General features: G+C 44.4%; 1 protein-coding gene across 1 annotated transcript in view; it reads left to right on the top strand.

Annotated features, from left to right (window-relative positions):
- The first annotated feature begins 6460 nt into the window (after positions 1-6460).
- EEA1 (early endosome antigen 1) overlaps positions 6461-20250 on the top strand; it is a 641400-nt gene continuing 627610 nt past the window's right edge. The window contains exon 1 of the mRNA XM_086919279.1: positions 6461-6698. Coding sequence (XP_086775405.1) covers positions 6675-6698 — 24 coding nt within the window. The 5' untranslated portion in view covers positions 6461-6674. The remainder of the gene's footprint in view (positions 6699-20250) is intronic.

Raw genomic sequence — 20250 nt, forward strand, 5'->3', positions numbered from 1 at the left:
TGGGTGTCAACCCTACTGGCCTGAAGGCTCTAACCCGGAGCGGCTGGACATTGGCGCTTCAAATGCTCGAGGCAGCTAAGCAGCTCATTGCTTTATATTGGAAAAAGATGGAAGCTACGCCCATTGCTGCGTGGTTTGTGCGACTCTGGCATGTCATAACAATGGAACTTTTCACAGCTAGATTACAGGCTCGCGACACGAGGCAACCCCTGGTGAAATATTTATGTGCAGTAGAACATGGGCGACACATGCCTCCCAAGCTCTGGGCGCTACGGCTAGTAGAAGACGCTGTGGTCCCCCCTGAACCGGGCAGGCTGCTACCATAGAAGCCCCAGTGCGTGAGGCCTAGAACAATGTAGGTGCTAAAAGATGGCCAGCTGACCGGCGCGCTGCGCTCCCCCATCACCCTCTTCGATGCACTCTGCGCCCTCTTTCTTTTCTAGTCTTATCTCCTTACTTATTCCTACTGTCTACTCTAATCTGCTGTCATTCCTTTTGACACTCTGTTGAAGTTCGGACCCCATTGGTCTAATTGTTCTAACCTTTCTGGTTTACTGGTTACATTTGGTCCTAGGGACCGAGCTATCTCAGGCAGTGACTGCCCGGCGTACATTGGGTAACATATGACGCGGCCGGCCCGGTTGGGTTGTAGGCGAAACGCTGTGTACAATGTTGTTGAGTACGAGAACTTTCAATGTTATTTATTGCATCATGTCCTGACGCGGCCGGCCCTGAGCGGGTTGTAGGCTTAACGCTGTGTAACAGTCAATTTCTTGCTTACTCCCTGTTTCGGGGGTGAAATAAAAAAAGATTTGACTTTAAAAATAACAACATAACATAAAAAAACACACCAGAAATGAGGCCTCATATTACAGGACAAGAAATAAATTACATTGGTAAACGTCTTTAGACGAGTCTAAGGACTGAGAAGCCTTCATATCACCAAAGATTTGCAAAAATGATCGATTAAGAATTAGAAAACGTACATCATTGTGACAGTACTCTTCACCTCTTCTTGCCTTGCTTCCATTTTTTAAAGTCCAGTTGACTAATATAGTTTCACATGCAAAACTACAAGTCCCAAAAAGCAATAAAAATGTGTGCAGTGTGAGCTACTCGCCCTGGCATGTGATAGCTCGAAATCTCTTTTCCACCCGACTAGATCTCACCAGGCTATCACGCACCTTGGCATCGTCACACACAGCGAGGCACAGACTGGCACCGGCCAGGCAGACTGCCAGCACCAGCCGCATCCTGAGGGACTTCCACTACCTTCACTATCCGCGAGCTCCATGTCCTGCACCCCATGTCCGCTGGAGCTCCAAGGTCCGCATCCTGTTGAGAAAGATGCAGATAAAATGTCCAGAGGCACCTAATCTGTGGGACTGTGGGGGCGGAGGTATCACAAAGCACTGATTCCAGAGCTCTGAAGAGGGCATCTCGGCTCATCCAATCCCTCAGGCATTTCTTCGCACGTTTCTATGTCCCCGCGCTCCTGATTTACAAGAAGGATCAAGGTTCCTTGAGAAGAATATGGAGGGGGGAACTTCTTTCCTTAAGTATTACGCGAGAGACAATGTGGACATCCCTTCCACGAAGGAGGCCAGGAGAAAGCGAGGTTCATATGTGCCGTTGCTGTCGTGGAGAGCGTTACTGAGTAGTTCCGTCAGTGCTGATGTATTCGGCCCAAGCTTTAAAGTTTACTGCTAAAAGTCACACGTGAAGACACAAAAGTAAACTAAAGAGAAAGCAAAGCCTAGAAGACCGCAGTGAACATGCGCAGAACCTGCTTTAGAGAACAAGCACAAGTGTCTATCAAAATTCCCCTATACTACTACGAACCTGAAAAAATTATCCGAAAACAAGCCGTAATCACAAAACGACAACGGTTGGTTAAAAATGTAAATAGAGAAACATGAACCAGTGCAAAAAACAGGTCAACAGTGTGTTAGAAGCACACAGTGGCCCACATGCTGTCAAGACAGCCTAAAATTAACAAATAGTTACTCAGAAGCATGGAGCCATGGCAATAAAAGTGGTGGAGTCATGAGGGTAGGATCGTGTAGAATATTACACTATGAGGGAGTGCGTGATTGCCAGTGTTGTATTTGTTGCGACTCTCTCTATACGTCAAAGTTTTTGTTGACGTGCTTGAGCGACTAGAGAGGTGCTTTTATCCTGTCTTGGGTGGCCGTGCCAACCAATGTGCTGGAGTAAGGAGGTGTGTAATGGGCCTGCAAAATATTGTTATAGTCAAAATGTAAAAACATAGGCAGCTACATAGCACCAATATAGACGGAGGGGGCAGCAGGATGCCTGTGTACATAAACAAGCATTGGTCGCGCGGCCGTAAAAGTGGCAGCTGGGGGAGGGGGCCTGCGCGATTCCCTTGCGGGAGCCCGCGACCGCATGGCGCCGCGCGCTCCAACCAGGAAATCGCCGAGATGTGCACGCGTTGCATTGCAAGCAATGCAACGCAAGCATGTTTTTCACGGGAAAGCTGTGCCGATGGCATTAGGTCTATCTCCTATGCAGCGCATGTGCGCTGCGTAGGCGAGACCTAAAAATGGAACCACTCATTTGAACACTCCTGGAGCTGTGGGAGATTCAGAAGGACAGCCCTGCTGTCTGAAGAAGGAAGTCCGGACCTGCTTGCCCTGAACCCAGGCTATCCACAGGGACACCAAGGGCTAGTTGACTGACGACTGTTGTGAGCTACAAAACACAAGCTTCCAGAGGCCTCTTCTGCTTCCCAGCTGACCAAACCCAACCCGACGCCCTCTACATACTTTTTTGGAGTGAGAGATGACCCATCAAAAGCTTTCCTCCAGGTCCTCGACCTTTGGCTGGAGTCAGAGTTTACTACTCCTAGTGCAACTGAAGTTTTCACAGGAACCTGCACTACATAATTGAGTCTAACGCAGGACCTCACACTGCAGCACCTCAAACATCTGAGGCAACGTGATGCGACTTAGTCCAACACTGGACCTCACATCACAGCACCTCATCGCTCCTGATTGATAGCTTCTATGGAACCAATTCAGCGCGACACAGGACCTCGCATAGCGGCACTTGATCGGACGTATCACTGGAACAGATGCAGCAGAGCGCAGACCAACGCAGCACCTCGCATCACAGCAGCAAGGACAAAAAGGTACAACTTACAGTGGGCTGAACTTGATCCCTGTATGTAAATGTAAATGTGTTTGTATTTATATAGCGCCTTCTACCCGGAGGTCTCGTAGCACTGTATTTATACCGCTGTGGAACCCTTCCTGGCTTTTCCTGTGAGATGTCCACTCCTGGGCACCCCCAAGGTGAAGCCAGGCATCCAAGCGCTGCTGGGGCCGTTGTGGAGATTAAGCAAGCTATAGACCCAAGCTCCACTGAGGTCAGTCTGAACTTGTTATAAACCAAGATGCACAGGGTTAAATTTGCGCAAAACGATAGAATCATGTTGCAGAGACATTGTGACCACATGGAGAATTGTTCTGATGTATAAATGTACGTGTTTTTCTCATGTTATGTTTGCTATGCTGTGGTAATAAACAGCAAACAGGATATCTGACAAGCCCTCCTATGAACAAGTGACATCAAGGCTTATGCTAAATAGTCACTCTATTTTTTACAACCTTCCTGGTCTAATGGAAGACAGCTTGAAATTCTAGAGTTCGTTGATTGTCGCTATACATTAATACGTATTTGGCTTATCTGTGGTGCTGAAGCCTCTGGCGCATGCTCAGTTTAGGGGTCCTTACCAAGGAGCATGAGCACAAGTTAGTGGCAACCAAGACCAAGCTCCCAACATAAATTGTGGCTAGGACACCAATAATATGTTGACCTTGGCTCAGGTCTCCAATTTTATTTTCTCTTCAAGTGTAAAGTATTGGAAAGGGTTCTTAGTTTCAAAATAATGAGTGCAGCCAGAACAATTACTACTGTTACCTTTATTTCTTTCATTAAGTTTTCAATACTAATTCTGTGATGTCTACCACGTTTGGTTTTGAGTGTTATGGGAAGATCCTAGTAACCGCCCTGCCAGCTGGTGGTTTCTGCACACACACTTCTTTATCAGGGTTTGGGTTTTGTTGTGTATCCATAGGGTACAAGTTGATGGAGGACGCTGGTGTATTGAGTCCCCCCTATTTTTTTTTTTACAAAAGGGGTTCTGTTCCCTTTACATTAGAGGTGTCATTGTATGCCCCAGCACTGAAGCTGTTTGCATTTATAAACTCTGTGTGCGCAACCTGGACTCAGTGTGTTTGTAACCCTCATTCCTGCCTGTAGCATCCCATATATTAGTGGGAGAGGCGCAGAAGGATGTCTTATGTGAAAAGTAACATAGAACTTCACATCAACCTTTGTAGAGCCTAAAGAACTGCAAATATGCAATGTCTGTGCGTTGAAGCCGAACAAAGGAAACCAGCAGAAAGGAAACTTACAAGTTTGACTGATTAAAAAAACTCATCACGATAATTTTGTATACTCTCTAGACAGTTTGAAATGTAATCCTAACTTCCACACGTTTGTGCTCCTTTCGCCCACTTCTGAGCTCAATTACACACTGAGATGTGAAAAACGTTATTTTATTCACGAAAAGTAAAACAAAACAAAACTTTTTCACATTTTTTTATATATTAATGTGTTGTTTTCGAAAAATAGCTCCGTTCCACATCACAGGGGTGTGAACATTATATGGGTATAATATTTCTTATTGTGATATCACCTCCTGTGATGTAATTGACATTTACAAATGCTAATTGGTTCCCCAAATCTGTTATTTTTCTTAAGACTGAGACACTCTGGGACTCAGACCTGAAGCAGGTCCTTATCGGTCCATATGTTCACGTCCTTAACTTTACTGCCAAAAAAATGTGAATAATGAATATAAGAAATATTAGGGTTATCTTTATCTGTGATTTAGTTCGTGTTTATATTTAATGTTTTACTTAATCTTGCATTTTGTACGATAGCTATTGCCAGGATGAAGTGTTTCTCTATTTTATTTTGCGTAACTCTTGTTTAGTGCATATTTTGAAATTAGTTACCCTCAGGTGCTTATAAGAGGCCACAATTAGGAGCTCTGGAGTTCAGCCTGAAGGCGGTGGGAGTTTCTCCTAGTGGCTCAAAAGGGTGTTCAAAATACATGGTCATCCAATACTTGGCCTCTGCAAACTGCACGGAGCAATGGCGAGTTATTCCAGTTACAAATGTGATTCTGTGCAAAATTGTGTGAATGAGGTACACAGTTGTCAAAATATCGACAAGGCAAAAGTAAAAGAAAAAGCAGTGCGTACTGAAGAGTGAGTGTGTTGTGTTTTGGGGGGCCGGAGAAGTACAGATGTGAGGAATTACATTTAGGTGAACGTGATAAAAGGGCTTGAAGAGGAAAGAGATGAGGAGTGAAGTATGCAGATGCAGGGTTTCAGAAAGATTGTAGGGAGGAAAGGGATTTAAAATTATAACACTAAGAGACTGCAGAGAAAAGTGGTATGAAGGAAAGACAGAGAGTGACTGAAACCTCGAAAACCAATATCTCAGTCACAGACCTTAGTAATATTTACAAGTCTCACAATTTCTGAACTGGAACATTTTCAATATTATTTACAACAAAATCATTGTTGGTGCACTTTGATCTTAAATTGTTTTAAAACATTGACCAATCAATTAGTCCTGGCTGTTTTTAGGTGTAGGTCAGCTGTGTTACATATCTGACTGTAATAAAAGAAAGCTCAGAAAGGCACAACAATACCGTTCAGATGGCTAACTATGGGGGGGGGGGGGGGGGGGGTCACAGAAATGTAGTTTACATGTTTAGGACACGTCCTTAACTACATAGCCTGAGCCTATTTCGGAGACCACCCGCACTTTTTGTATCTCACTTAAATCCTGCTTAGGACTTGAGCCCTGTGTATCCTTCGGTTTGTGTACTCGCGTATCTCCTTGCTTTATGTGTGCACTTCCATGAGGTCGCTGGTTTCATGCTCCATCACAATCTTCAAGTTTCCAAGAAATTTTTTTTTTTAATTTCTTCCTCAAACAGACTCCGGAAGCTTGAACGATATGATGCAAGTAGTGGCCCCAGCTTTTATTTACCTTTATTCTACTACATGGATCAGAAAGACGCTAATTTTTTTCCGTACCTCCATCTGTGAATGCACGTTAGGCACACACCCATTGATCGCTCGTACAAGAAAAAAAGAAATCAAAATTGTTGATATTCTTAGATTAAACAAACTAATCATCGCGCATGATCTTATGGGCGAGTTCCTGTCGCGGCCATGGTAGGATCAGGCAGAGCGTTCATCACGGCGCAAACAATGGAATGTTTTTTTCCCTTTCAAATTTAAACCAGTGTCAAGATTGCAGCTTAGTAAGAACACCTTTCTGGTTACGCCTCCCTCGATGGCCTCCTCTAGATTTTGTTGCTCATTTTTGTTTCCGTTTCCTGAACACTTACGAGTAACATCCGGTGAAAGTCCCGCCTTGAAAGAATGTGAGCACGTGACTCTGACGAGTTCTGTGTTCGTCTGCACGGCTGCGACTCCCTGTCACTTGAATGGCCGCTTAGCTGCACCTAAGTAGGGTGTGTGCGCGTGCCGCTGGTCGGAGGAGCCGAGGCTGAAGCCCACCGATAACTGGTGCTTCCGCGTTGTAGCGAGCATTCTGCAGTCATGTTCCGGAGGATACTGCAGTTGGTGAGTGAGCTCACCTGTCTGAGCCCCCTTCACCTCCAAACCCTCCGCTGTCATGCATCTCTGAGCTGAAGCCATAACATGTGTTGAAGCTGCTTCACACGCTTTCATATGCCCCAATACCGGCCAGGACTTTACATGTATATGCAACACGTTGCTTCTCCACCAGCAAAGGGCACCCATCTATAACTGACAAGAGAGTCCATGCTGTATGCAACACGTTCAGACTAGACTGATGTTTTTTTTTAGCAGCAATACGTTGCATTATGGGACTTGTAGTCTTGCTTTTAATGTTGTTATACTTGGTTTAAAATCGCAAGGGGCTAAATGATGATTGCCCATGAGCCCTAACTCGTAGAAGGTGTGGCGTGTGACATGAATCCACTTGTCAGTTATCGTAGGATGCCTTTAGATATGCATGAAGGTGTAGCAAAGTGGTTAAATGTTTAGGTGCAGTACTTGCCGAGCGCTGTCCCTTTCTGCTAGTGACAGCGGCTTCGCCCGTTCTTTTGCACCGCCTATTGCTCTTTGGCTGAGTACGGGTATGGGATATCTACACAGTTTTCTAGACGCCTCTCCACTTCCTACTTCCAGGGGCGTGTCTGTTATTGATTGGATGGGATTGGAAAGGAGTTGCTAAAGAGGAACAGATACGAAGTATAAATAGGCGTAGGAGGTATCTAAGCACATTCTATTGTCGCTTCAAAATATATGAAGCTGCAAGGGGAGGGGGAGAGGTTTGCATTCTTTTCCCCTGATCTCACAACCCACCTTCCGCTCCGCCTCCACCACAAAACCATAAGAGCTATCAAACCGGGGTCCATTGGTATTTCACATACTCGTCTAAGATATGTTGACAATCAGTAATTACATTTTCTAGTTGATTTCAATTGAGAGGCTGCCTCCAACCTGAATCATCCTCGAGCATACGTAAAAGAAACGCAGCTTTCTTGGACCTAGAGCACTAGACTTAGGGGTGCTGGAGAATCCTAATACAACCTTTTGTGTTGTTAAGCTGGATAATCATTCATGAAAAGGCCCATAAATCGTTTTCTTTGTAACAAGTTCTGTACGTTTAAAGACGTGGGGGTCGAGTGTGGACAAGCTTTCTATGACAAACTGCTTGTAATTCTTTCAACATGGAAAGAGGTGTTTTCCTTTCGTTTCTGTGGCTGCAAAATAATGTCTATTAAATCTAGGGATGCTATAGTCGGAAATGGGATCACTACAGCATGGAATTTCTGTTGACACGTAAAGAAAACATTTGCTTGGTCTGCATAATTCAAAATATATCAGCAGTATGGGAGGTAGGTATGTGACTACTGGTAAAAGCCACATGGCTGCAAGCAGTGCTTTGAATAGGGGGAAACGTGTAGGTACTCATCAAATTGAGCTGTGGCCTGGGGGGGGGGGAGGAAAGGAGGGCGGCATGATGGTGGGGCTAGAGACTGGATTATCGTCGGGGCTAATGCCAACTTTTTAAAGGGTTCAAGATTTTTTTGGGGTGAGAATCATGACTAATTGCTTCAATCTGTAATGTATTGTGGGTACCTTTGCATGTATTAAGTATACTTTTAACATTCTCTTTCAAATGTTACATATTTGAAGTTTGCCTGTGCACAAATGGCACACGAATCTCATTTGAATGTCTCTGCATCCTCAGTGCACTACATCTCTACTCGATGACATCTCTGCTTCTGCAACCTCCGAGCACTGCATCTCTACACTCTGATAAATTATCCTATGTACCCTCAGTGCACTACATCTCTACTCTCTGACATCACTGCTTCTGCAACCTCCGAGCACTGCATCTCTACACTCTGATAAATTATCCTATGTACCCTCAGTGCACTGCATCTCTATCCTCTTGTGCAGGGTCGGATTGGGATCACAATTTGGCCCGGGCACTGCCAAAAAAAGTGGCCCACTATCCCGGGGCGTGCACTTTCATGAAACACTATTTGCTTACCCTCAGAGGTCTCATTTGTAGAGAAACGTTTGGTCAATTAGGCATTCTTAAACTTATAGAGCCAGTAACATTGGTAAAGACTATTGAGCACTGCAGTTCTAAAAACTGAATATTTACTTGCAGTCTTAACGCCCTGCACAATGTAGTTAGATACTCTTTCCCAACCAGCAATGTCCTTGACTCTGATCATCACATAAATCAGGAATCTAGTACAAAGGGGAAAGGGTAAGATTGGAACCTCTGGGAATAGAAAATGTAATAACAAAAGTAAGCGGAAGAGCAGCTCTGAACCTCTACTTTGGAGAATAGAACCTCTAATGATAAACAGTAAAGAAATACATTTTGCATATCAGCCATAAAAACATTTCGCGTAACATCCAAAAGAACTTAAATCTAGCTCCATCACATATTTTGCACTTTTCCCTAAATGTAAGTACGTTTTGCCGCCTTGTCTTGCCTCCCCTTTCTTTGTGTGCATTATTCTAGTTAGACAGTGACCCCCTGTTCTGCTAGGGAGTACCAACTGGGGCTTGAGGAAAAGAGGTGAACAGAGAGGTAAAGACATTGCACGCCCGGGGGTTGTTCTAGTCGGGTGATGGTGCTCTAAGGCAGTACGCAAATATTATAAGGTGAACTTAGGCGTAAGTTCTGTGCAAAAGGGTAGGAAGAACCACCCCTCTCCCCACAGACAAAGAACACCAAGGTCCCCTGCACACGCTAGTGGTACATAGATTTAAGTTAGTACAGTAATGAGTGTAGGAAAGAAACACTGTTCATCCACTGCTCTGTGTGGTTCCAGTATTTATTTTCCTTGTTGTGCAATCCTTGGTACAGAGTCGTAGCCTAGCCAACATGTGTTTCGTTGCTACCATGAAGTACACAGGTACAAGAGAGAGAGGTCCCAGGATAGATGCAATGTAGTTGAGATGAAAATTTAGAAGAACATTTTCATCTCAACTACCTTGCATCTATCCTGGGACCTCTCTCTCTTGTACCTATAGCTACCCGGGTCCCAGTGACTTCTTCGGGTTACACCCCTTTACTATAACCATGAAGTACACAGCAACTTTTTCATGGCTAAATGCCTATGATTACGGTCCTTATTGTCGGTTGTACTTCCATCCTGAAGGTAAATATTAGTAGATGGTCTCAAGGGTAACAGAGACCAGAATTCAATTTAATTAAAGTTCCCTCATGAAGCGGATTCTATATTCTGCGATGCAGATGAGTATTCAGAATATGCAGCTACTAATTATTGTGAGACTCTATTCGTAGGTTTATGGCTGTCAGCCAGCTTTGAGTGTGTTGCCGCCGGTCACCCGATCCGGTGAAGCAGCTGGTGAAGTCTCCCGCACCAAATCTGAAGCACGTTCTGGGGACCACAATTGCCAACCTCTGCTCAACCTTATAAAAAGTGCTTTGCACTACAAGGGATTTAGTTTCTTTTTATTTGCAGATTATTACTTTACTTTTTATTCCACTAGTTCACCTCTTCTGCCTGAACCCCGCTAAAATTGTTATCCTTCCCATGCGGAGGATATGGCACCGATACAAAACACTACTGCTTTCCTTGTACATATCCTTTCATGCTATCCATACAGACAGCACTGCAGCCCAGAACTGTGCTCTCATGTGATGCACCTGGATGGAGCCTCTGCACCCCAACAATATTAGAGTGTATTGTAGCTCCCAGAAGCACCCTTTGTACATGCAGATTTTGTAGGACGGTACAGCAGTGTCTCTGGTCTTGATGTGCACATCTTTGATGTTGCTGGTATAGGTCTGGTTGTGCAGACATCAGCGCTGTACAATACAACAGCAAAGATGTGCAACTAATGCACAAAGAATAAATGATTACTAATGTACTATCAACCTCTATTCTTGGGTTCCGGAGTAGCTTGCTACTCATAACAAAGCACTTCAACTCGTCGTCAGGGGTAGTAAGCGCTTTATAAATACAATGTACAATATGTTAACTAACAGTAGCGGCCGGCACGCATTGGGAGCTGTCATGTGATGTAAAACAAAAAAAAGTTTTAAAAACGTACATTCTCGCCGCTCTCCTGCACGTCGTCTTAGTCTCTCCTCTCCGGGGCCGGAACAGGAGGCAGCCATGCTCCGTCCCCAAAGCCAATCACAACGCTACAATGCAGTATTGTGATTGGTCTGAGCGCTGTGGATCCGCGCTCAGCCATGGAATGGGGTCCTGGGCATGTTTTGCTTTGCTGATATCTGAAGGCAACGTGGCTTTTAAGTACATGTGATGCCACATAGCAACAATACACATAAATACACTCCACATCATACCACAGTTCTAATCAGTATAATTTCACTCAACGCCACACAGTTCCAAACACATTATCATTCCACACAATTCAGCAACACACAGCATAATTCATCTCAACAACACATTTACAGAACACACCAACATACATCCAATCCACACTATACTGCATCATGCCACAAATTCAACACACCACATAATTAAACTGCACAACATACCACTACACAACACAAAATATCATTCCATATAATTACACTCCATGACACACAATCCCACTCTACATAATTCAGGTACACTCAAAAACGCATAATTACTATCCACATAATTCCACTGCACACCATGCCACATAATTCTACGCCACACAGTTCCACAATTTACAATTCCAATCCATACCACATAATTCCACTACACACTACTTACCTCCACTCCATAACACTTAGGTAAAAAACATTATCATTTACATCTCCATTAGGACTAACTCTTGGAAATGCGATACCTATTGGCATTGTCAATGCTTATTTTTTTTTATAGTTGTTCTTTTTGTTTATATAGTGTGAACTCAGCACCAATTGTAGTCCCCAAGGTCAGATTTTTTATTCAAGGGCCTTGGAGATAAAGTTATTTGCCCAGAATCACAGGATGTTGAGAGCAGGCGTTGGGACTCGAAACCGATCCCCCATCTCAGCAACTGTGACCTTCAGGCCTCATATGTTTATGCACAAGCAAGGCAAGAAAGTGGAAGAATACTGTTTTTGTGAAGGACACTGGGACCAAGTTAAAAGTGGCCTACAGCCTGAGCAATAGAACAATACTGAGGTCCCGTAGTTTACTTATTACTCAACCCCTCCCCAGCCCTCCTTTACCTGAGTAACAGAACATCTCCAGCCCCCACAGCGAGGCCCGAAAATAAAGCCACCCTTTCCCGCCCACCATGCCCCCGAATGAGAAGGGCTGTAGCCTGTGGGCAAGGTGTAAAATATGACACCGAACACCGTTTCTGAGCTGCAAGGGCCCCAGGGGGTGTGAAGTGAGAATGGTTTAATGGCCTGGCCCCCAGCGAGGCAGATTCTCCCAATCACCTGATCCCCACCCCACATCGGGGGCGATAGTTTGGCAGGGTGTCAGGGGGAGGCCACTGATGATCGTGGCTCCCCAACGAGGCTGCTTTACTATCCCAGTCCAGTGTCCTCTGTGGACTGGGGAAGAAGATGAAAACGGCCCACAGAGGGTACTGATACGCCGGCCCTTCGGCCAATGCCCGACTGCCCGCAGTGCCAATCCGTCCCTGCTCTTGTGCCTCTGCCAGGCTACCCTCCTTACCCTCACTGAATAACTCAGCACAGTGCAGCAACACCACCCATGTGGTTCTAGGGAGTTGTCATTAATTACTCCAATTCACAAATGAGCCGCTTACAAACTGAGGTCTTTGGTACCCTCTGACATTTCTCCTCTGAGTCCTCGCTGCAGTACATCTCTTCTCGGCATTCTCAGTCCACTACATCTCTGCCCTGTAACATCGCTGCCTCCTCATCCTCAGGACATTGGATCGCTACTGCCTGGTATTTCTGCACACTCCGTACACTGCATCTCTACCACATGACGTCTCTGCTTCTGTGCCCTCACTGCAATGCATCTCTACCCTCTGGTAAATTCACCTATGCACCCTCAGTGTACTGCATATTTAGCCCATGTACCTCTGCACCCAACGCTCGGGCTGTTTTGAAGACTTGGCGTGTCATCGGTTATACAGGTCTCCGTTCATGATGTAAGCAGATAGATTGAAGCTCAAAACTTTGGAATACAGTAATAGGAGGCTCTGTGGATGATATGATAAAAAAATCTATGGCCTAAAGTTAAGGCGAAGCGAAACAAAAGGGGATGATGGACGGAGCGTTTGAGCAAATCAAACACTCACCCCCAGTCAAATGATCAGGGTTTAATCCATCACCATTCTTTAGCTCACTCAGCCACCCCAGTTTAGACATGGCTATATGCAAATCAGTCTGACCTTGTGCCTCATCGGAACAGTCCAGCCTGAACTGACAAGCCATGTCTTCCCTGGACCGGAAACAAGTATCCTGGGACCGGTTTCGGATTCATAATCCTCATCAGCCAGGCTATCGTGAATCCAGTGCCCAAGTGAGCAAGGGACTCACGTCTGAGCATACCCTGCCAACTTAGGGCGAATAAAGCGAAACAAAAGGGGATGATGGACGGAGTGTTTGAGCAAATCAAACACTCACCCCCAGTCAAATGATCTAGGTTTAATCCATCACCATTCTTTAGCTCACTCAGCCACCCCAGTTCAGACATGGCCATATGCAAATCAGTCTGACCCTGTGCCTCATGGGAACAGTCCAGCCCGATTTGCATATGGCCATGTCTGAACTGGGGTGGCGGAGTGAGCTAAAGAACGATGATGGATTAAACCCAGATCAGTTGACTGGGGGTGAGTGTTTGTATTGTCATCGCTCCGTCCATCATCACCTTTGGTTTTTCTTTGTTTGCCCTAAGTTGGCAGGGTATGCTCAGACGGGAGTCCCTTGCTCACTTTGCCACTGGATTCAAGCAAGCCTGGCTGAAGACGGCTCCAATGCCAGAAACCGGTCCTGGGAAGCTTGATTCCAGTCCAGGGAAGACATGGCTTGGCAGTTCGGGCTGGACTGTTCCCATGAGGCACAGGGTCAGACTGATTTGCATATGGCCATGTCTGAACTGGGGTGGCGGAGTGAGCTAAAGAATTGGGATGGATTAAACCCAGATCAGTTGACTGGGGGTGAGTGTTTGTATTGTCAACGCTCCGTCCATCATCCCCTTTTGGTTTTTCTAAAGTTAAGGCGGTCATCTTTCACAAATAAGACAAATTACCTATATGGAGTATCTCTGAAGATACAAATTTATGACCCACAAGGGACATCACTCTGCTAAGGTTTGAGAACTACTGGTATTTTGCGCATTAGGACTTTGAATAGTGATTTATCAGTGTGAACGTATTAATTTAAAAAGATTAGAGCTTTTGGATCGTCTGACTACAAGCTCTGTGAGATGCGACAATACACAGTGTTTAGTCGCTTGAGGATTTGAGAGCTGTGTTCTGAGACTGTTTGAGAAGAGGCTGATCATCAGTCAGTATATTTTAGAAACAACAGTCTGTATCGTAAAAGAGGATAGTGAAACTGTTTTTACAGTGGTACCTTTTTCCCCGGGTGGTGTGGCTCTTGTGAGGGCTCTATATCTGGCCGGTCCTGAAGAAGGTGCCATTTTATCATCTTGTAGCCACCGAAACCCGTCGACCTTTGCCTTGAGAACATCCTGCTTTCTTCAGTTGGTGTTTTTGGTCATTCCAGTTACATTGTTACTCTGTAGTTGAGTTCCCCAGATAAGTCATTAATGTGAAGGTTTGTATGGGTTTGTGTGAGTATGGTTTGAATGGCGTGTTGTGAATTTGGTTTGTATCTCTACCGGGGTTTATTTGGTCTATTTGTATTTATTGTCCTTTTCCTTTGTTATTATTGATGAATTTATAATTGACGTTGATGTAAAATGGAAAAAAATATATACAAAAACAAGTACAATAATGAAAATATTTTTGATAAACGAAATGAAATAAAAGAATATATCTTTATAATTGTTGGAGTATTTGTTGAGTGGGTAAATACGTTGGTTTGGGTGCTCACATTATGTATTTGGTTTAATTCATGTGTAGAATAATTTAAGGTCTAGAGGGAGATCACTTTCTTCCTTTGGTGCCTTTGCCAGTTTACTCTCTGTACTCTCACTGAATAACTCAGTACAGTTCAGCCACCCACGTGGTTCTAGGGAGATGTGAGATGCTAATACAAACTGAGGCCAGAAGGCTGCTTGTATTACATACGCTGTGTATGTGTAGGATGAGTTTCAAAACCCAGTAACTCAAACTGGTGAAAAGCTTCTATAACATGTTTATCACCTCCAAGTGCTGTTGTTTCAAAGAACTAGTCAGTCTGTTAACTGCCTTGGCTGAGCTCTTGTATAAAGGTCTGGCATTCAACTGCATGTTAAAAATATAGTTCAGTAAAGAAACGTAAAAAATTAAATAGAGGGTCAGGGTGAGTGCTGTGTGATGCAGTACTTTTTTGGCAGTTTTATATAAACGTGACAACCGAAGTTATTGGAGAGTTTCACATGAGCGTCAGTTACATTACACAACATCGGCAGCTTGGGCCCTCACACCACATCCCTTTCCCTTCAGTGGTGTTTGTTTGGGGCCTAGGCTGCACACACGGCGCTCACCTATGTCGAAGTTGCAGAAGGTTCCTTGCTGGCTCCTCAATCTGACTGGCGCTGGTGGCACATCTGCTTCTTGCACGTGCTCTTCTTTGCCTCCTCATCGCAATTTTATGGCTTTGTTTTCTGTCCTGCTGCCTGCACTGATAATGAAGAAGGGGAAAGCCAGAGCAAATTGCGTGTTTTAAAGGGCATCTCTTCCATCCCGCTGCACAGCTACTTGATGTGTGTCGTCACAGGTTGCTTTGCGTCCTCACACGTTGCTCTGCCATAGCCGCCCCACTACCGGTGTGAAATTGGCGTCATGTGAGCAGCAGGGGGCGGTGGGGGGGGGGGGGGGGGGGGGGGGGGGAGGGGGAGAGGACTGCGTGTTCTCACTAACGACCGCAAGCAAAAACTAGGGCAAATTACCACCAGCAAAATAATAGGGCTAAATGCAGAGATGTAAATGTGCAAAATCAGTCCATAGGAGTTTAAATACACGGCATAATATATAGTCTGTATCATATCGAACTGACACTCACCGCATAACCATTTATCATGAATAAACTCACATTTATAAAAAGAAATCAAGAAGAGAAAGATTTCTATGCATTTATTTCTGCACAGTCAGTGTTCACGCAATAGTGTTATTTGCGTGCATTAATCAGCTTAGTTGTATCAAATATTTCAACACAAACAGAAGTGCTTGAATGCAATTGTTAAATCATTACATTTCAGAGTGCTCTCAATGGGAAGGGAAGGGAAAGTGTGAAGGTTGTGAGGGACCGGGTAAAGGTGGTGTGACTTTTTAGAGACATCACGTTAAAATCAAAAAACGCCTTTACAATCAACATGTACAAGGTTCCAAAGTTGCATCACACATAGGTCAAATCAATATATTTCTTTGTGTCCTATGGTGTGCTGGGATGGCGTAGTCTACGTTTCGACCCCCGAAGTACGCTAGAAGGGTAATTGTTGCCTCATGTTGGGGTCTTCATCAGGACAGTGAGAAGGGAGAGCATCAAAGAACGGTTGGCATCTGTACCGTCTTGTGGTGGGCCAGGGCTGGCTCCTTAATATTTTGGAGACTGATCCTTACTGGAGTGTAGGCATCATATCAGGGGTTAGTCCTGATGTTTTCAATTCAATCAGTGACCCTACGCCTGACGTGCCGATTGATTGAAAACATCAGGACTAACCCCTGATATGATGCCTACACTCCAGTAAGGATCAGTCTCCAAAATATTAAGGAGCCAGCCCTGGCCCACCACAAGACGGTACAGATGCCAACCGTTCTTTGATGCTCTCCCTTCTCACTGTCCTGATGAAGACCCCAACATGAGGCAACAATTACCCTTCTAGCGTACTTCGGGGGTCGAAACGTAGACTACGCCATCCCAGCACACCATAGGACACAAAAATATATTGATTTGACCTATGTGTGATGCAACTTTGGAACCTTGTACATGTTGATTGTAAAGGCGTTTTTTGATTTTAACGTGATGTCTCTAAAAAGTCACACCACCTTTACCCGGTCCCTCACAACCTTCACACTTTCCCTTCCCTTCCCATTGAGAGCACTCTGAAATGTAATGATTTACCAATTGCATTCAAGCACTTCTGTTTGTGTTGAAATATTTGATACAACTAAGCTGATTAATGCACGCAAATAACACTATTGCGTGAACACTGACTGTGCAGAAATAAATGCATAGAAATCTTTCTCTTCTTGATTTCTTTTTATAAATGTGAGTTTATTCATGATAAATGGTTATGCTGTGAGAGTCAGTTCGATATGATACAGACTACATATTGTACATGAGTCACACTGCAACTCGGACCAACGCTTATTTGTTCTGTCATATGGACCCAGGTCCTTGAGTTCTAAGGGCCTACCTCTTTATTACTCACACATAAACACACGGCATGGCATGCTTCCTGAGTCTATGATTAATCGTAAATCGGGAAGTTAATAGCTAGATCAGAAGAACTGCTATTTCCCCTACTTGTTTTACCCCATGTAGCAAGGGGTATAAATAAGCACCTTCTGTTTTATTTACGTTCATAGTTTTGGCCATTCTACACAGTCTTTTCAATGTATTTTTTTAATCTGAGATAGTCATTAATCTTTCCTTCTTTTCACCATATTGCCATATTGTTTGGTGTGTACAGTAGAAGCATTAACAGAGAATTCTACGGTACCAATAATTGACATTCAACTGCTGGGTAAGAGTCGGGTTCTGATGATTCAATTTGGACTTCTTTATTATATTGTAGTATTGAAGAAAGGACGCTCCAAGCATGGTAGTTTACCACGTAAATTTATGGAGGGGGTAAAGTTAAATGCAGAGAGGTAAAGTCAGTTTTAGTAGGAACCCCACCAGGAGCAGCTTCCCTGCAGCTCAGCCCTTCATCCAACTGATTAATGCAAGCACACATTCCATCAGGCAGTCATTCTGGCTGAGCAGCAGGATACCACATATCTCCCCCCTTTACAACGCAAAGGCATCAAAAAGAGACAATAAAATAAAAGAATGAAATATAGTGAATGGTACACTGAAAGAAGGTGTGGAAATGAAATATGGAAGGAGCAAGCAGAGGAAATAAAGTGGATAGGAAGTGAGAGAAAAGACATGTACAAGAGACTATTACACCATCTTCCTTTCCACAGAAACACAAAAATAAATACAAACCCGTACAACAAAAGAGGATATCGAGTACTAAGATCATGTATGCTGGCCAGGCAAACAAGAAAGTACAGGGTGTTAGAAAGAAATTGAAAAAGTGAAATGACGAAATAAGTACATATAACCGTGAAAGAGTGGAAGACAGCCGAAGACAGAAAAAGGAAATGATGGCTGTCCTTCACACAAGCAGTATACAGTAGTGGTATGAATCACAGTAAATAAACGGGTGTTAAGCTCACAAAGGAGGAAAGGGTGGAAATGGAAAGTTGAGCTACACTACAGAACTTTCCCAAAGCAGGTTGGGTGAAAGTGTGAGCGGTACCCACACAGTATGAAATGTGTGGAGCAAGACCACACCATGTAAAATGTGTGGAGAAAGACCACACCGTGTAAAATGTGTGGAGAAAGACCACACGGCATAAAACAAAATGCAAATCAAAGAAGCACAATAGCACATGGGGTATGCAGAAATACAAATCACTGAAAGAAAGGTTCCCTAAAAGGAAACAAAAGCATGTAAATATAAACTGCTCATGACATCAGAAAATTAAATAAAATGAATAATCCTTGTAGTGCAGCAGGTTGAAGCTTTGTAGCGCAGTAGGTTGAAGCCTTGTAGCGCAGCAGGTTGAATGAATAAAAGCTCAAAAGAAGGACGGCAGTTGAACTGACATTGTCATGGCTGATATTAAAGTCAGTAAAACATTAAGAGCAGTTACCGAACAAACACAACTAGTCCCACCAAAATTAATAGGAACATAGTGCGCTGATCTCGGTTTTCTCTGAGGAGTTGAAAAGTCACTGCAGGGAATGCATAGGCGGCATGACGAGAAAGATACTTACTGTGAGCAGTATGTCAAGTTGGGAACAGGCAGTAGTGAGCCTAAAAAACAACTCTACAATCACAGGAACCAAACAAAATAGATACTGCCACCTCACTGTACGAAGGTAGAAACATGCAGGGCTTTAGCTGAAGGTAAAATAATGTCTTAGTTATCAAGGCACACGTCGAAAGAAGAACGATGTAACAGGTGGAAAAAGGTTGTTGGCAAAGGCAGACTGGATGGCAAAGATGTTGAGGCAAACTGAAAATGGCGGTACGCACTGTGACGCCGTGCCGGATGGCTCCCGGGATCACTGTGCTGCTAAACATTGCAGCTGGCAGGAAAAGAACTTCATAGAGGCAATAAAGACGGCTGAGCAGAGGTAAGGCTGCACGCTCTGTATGTGCTCGTGGCAGATCTTTTTTTTAAAAATGAAGGAGCGGTTAAACTGGCAATAGTGAAAACAGTCAAAATGGGCATGATAACTCAAAGTATTCAATCAGCCCCAAAATATCAATGTCGCCCTCACTGAGAGAGATTAGTCAGTCTTACTTCTTGCAGCACACAAATACAGCGCCTGCGCCAGATCAAATGTCGCATGGAATTCTGACAGGGTCGGATTGGGATCACAATTTGGCCCCGGCACTGACGAAAAAAGTGGCCCACATTTGCTGGGTGTGGACCACATTCGGGAGGTGTGGCCCACATTTGTGGCGTGCACTTTCATGAAACACACAAGAAATGTAAGTGGAAGGATATTGTTCTTGGGAAGGACACAGGGCCAAGGTGACAATGTCCTACAAGCTGAGCACCTGAAAAACAACCAGGCCTCTTTCTATTACCAAATGATTCCCAGCCCTCCTGCGCAGGAGCATCTGAAAGCAGTGAGGCCCCTTTCTCTTAAAAAATTATTCCCCAGCCCTCCAGCGCAGGAGCATCTGAAAGCAGCGAGGCCCCTTTCTCTTAAAAAATTATTCCCCAGCCCTCCAGAGCAGGAGCACCTGAAACAGTGAGGCCCTTTTCTATTAAGAAATTATTCTCCAGCCCTCCAGCGCAGGAGCACCTGAAAACAGCGAGGCCACTTTCTCTTGGAAAATTATTCCCCAGCCCTCCAGCGCAGGAGCACCTGAAAAACAGCGAGGCCCCTTTCTCTTAAAAAAATTATTCCCCAGCCCTCCAACGCAGGAGCATCTAAAAACAGCGAGGCCCTTTTCTATTAAGAAATTATTCCCCAGCCCTCCAGCGCAGGAGCACCTGAAAAACAGCAAGGCCCCTTTCTCTTAAAAAAATTATTCCCCACCCCTCCAACGCAGGAGCATCTAAAAACAGCGAGGCCCCTTTCTCTTAAACGATTATTCCCAGCCCTCCAACTCAGGAGGATCCGAAAACAGCAAGGCCCCTTTCTATTAAAATGTTATTCCCCAGCGCAGGAGCACCTGAAAACAGGCCCCTTTCTCTTAAAAATGATTCCCCAGCCCTCCAACGCAGGAGCATCTAAAAACAGCGAGGCCCTTTTCTATTAAGAAATTATTCCCCAGCCCTC

This window comes from Lissotriton vulgaris, chromosome 1_1 (assembly GCF_964263255.1).
Source record: "Lissotriton vulgaris chromosome 1_1, aLisVul1.2, whole genome shotgun sequence".
NCBI classification, from domain to species: Eukaryota; Metazoa; Chordata; class Amphibia; order Caudata; family Salamandridae; genus Lissotriton; species Lissotriton vulgaris.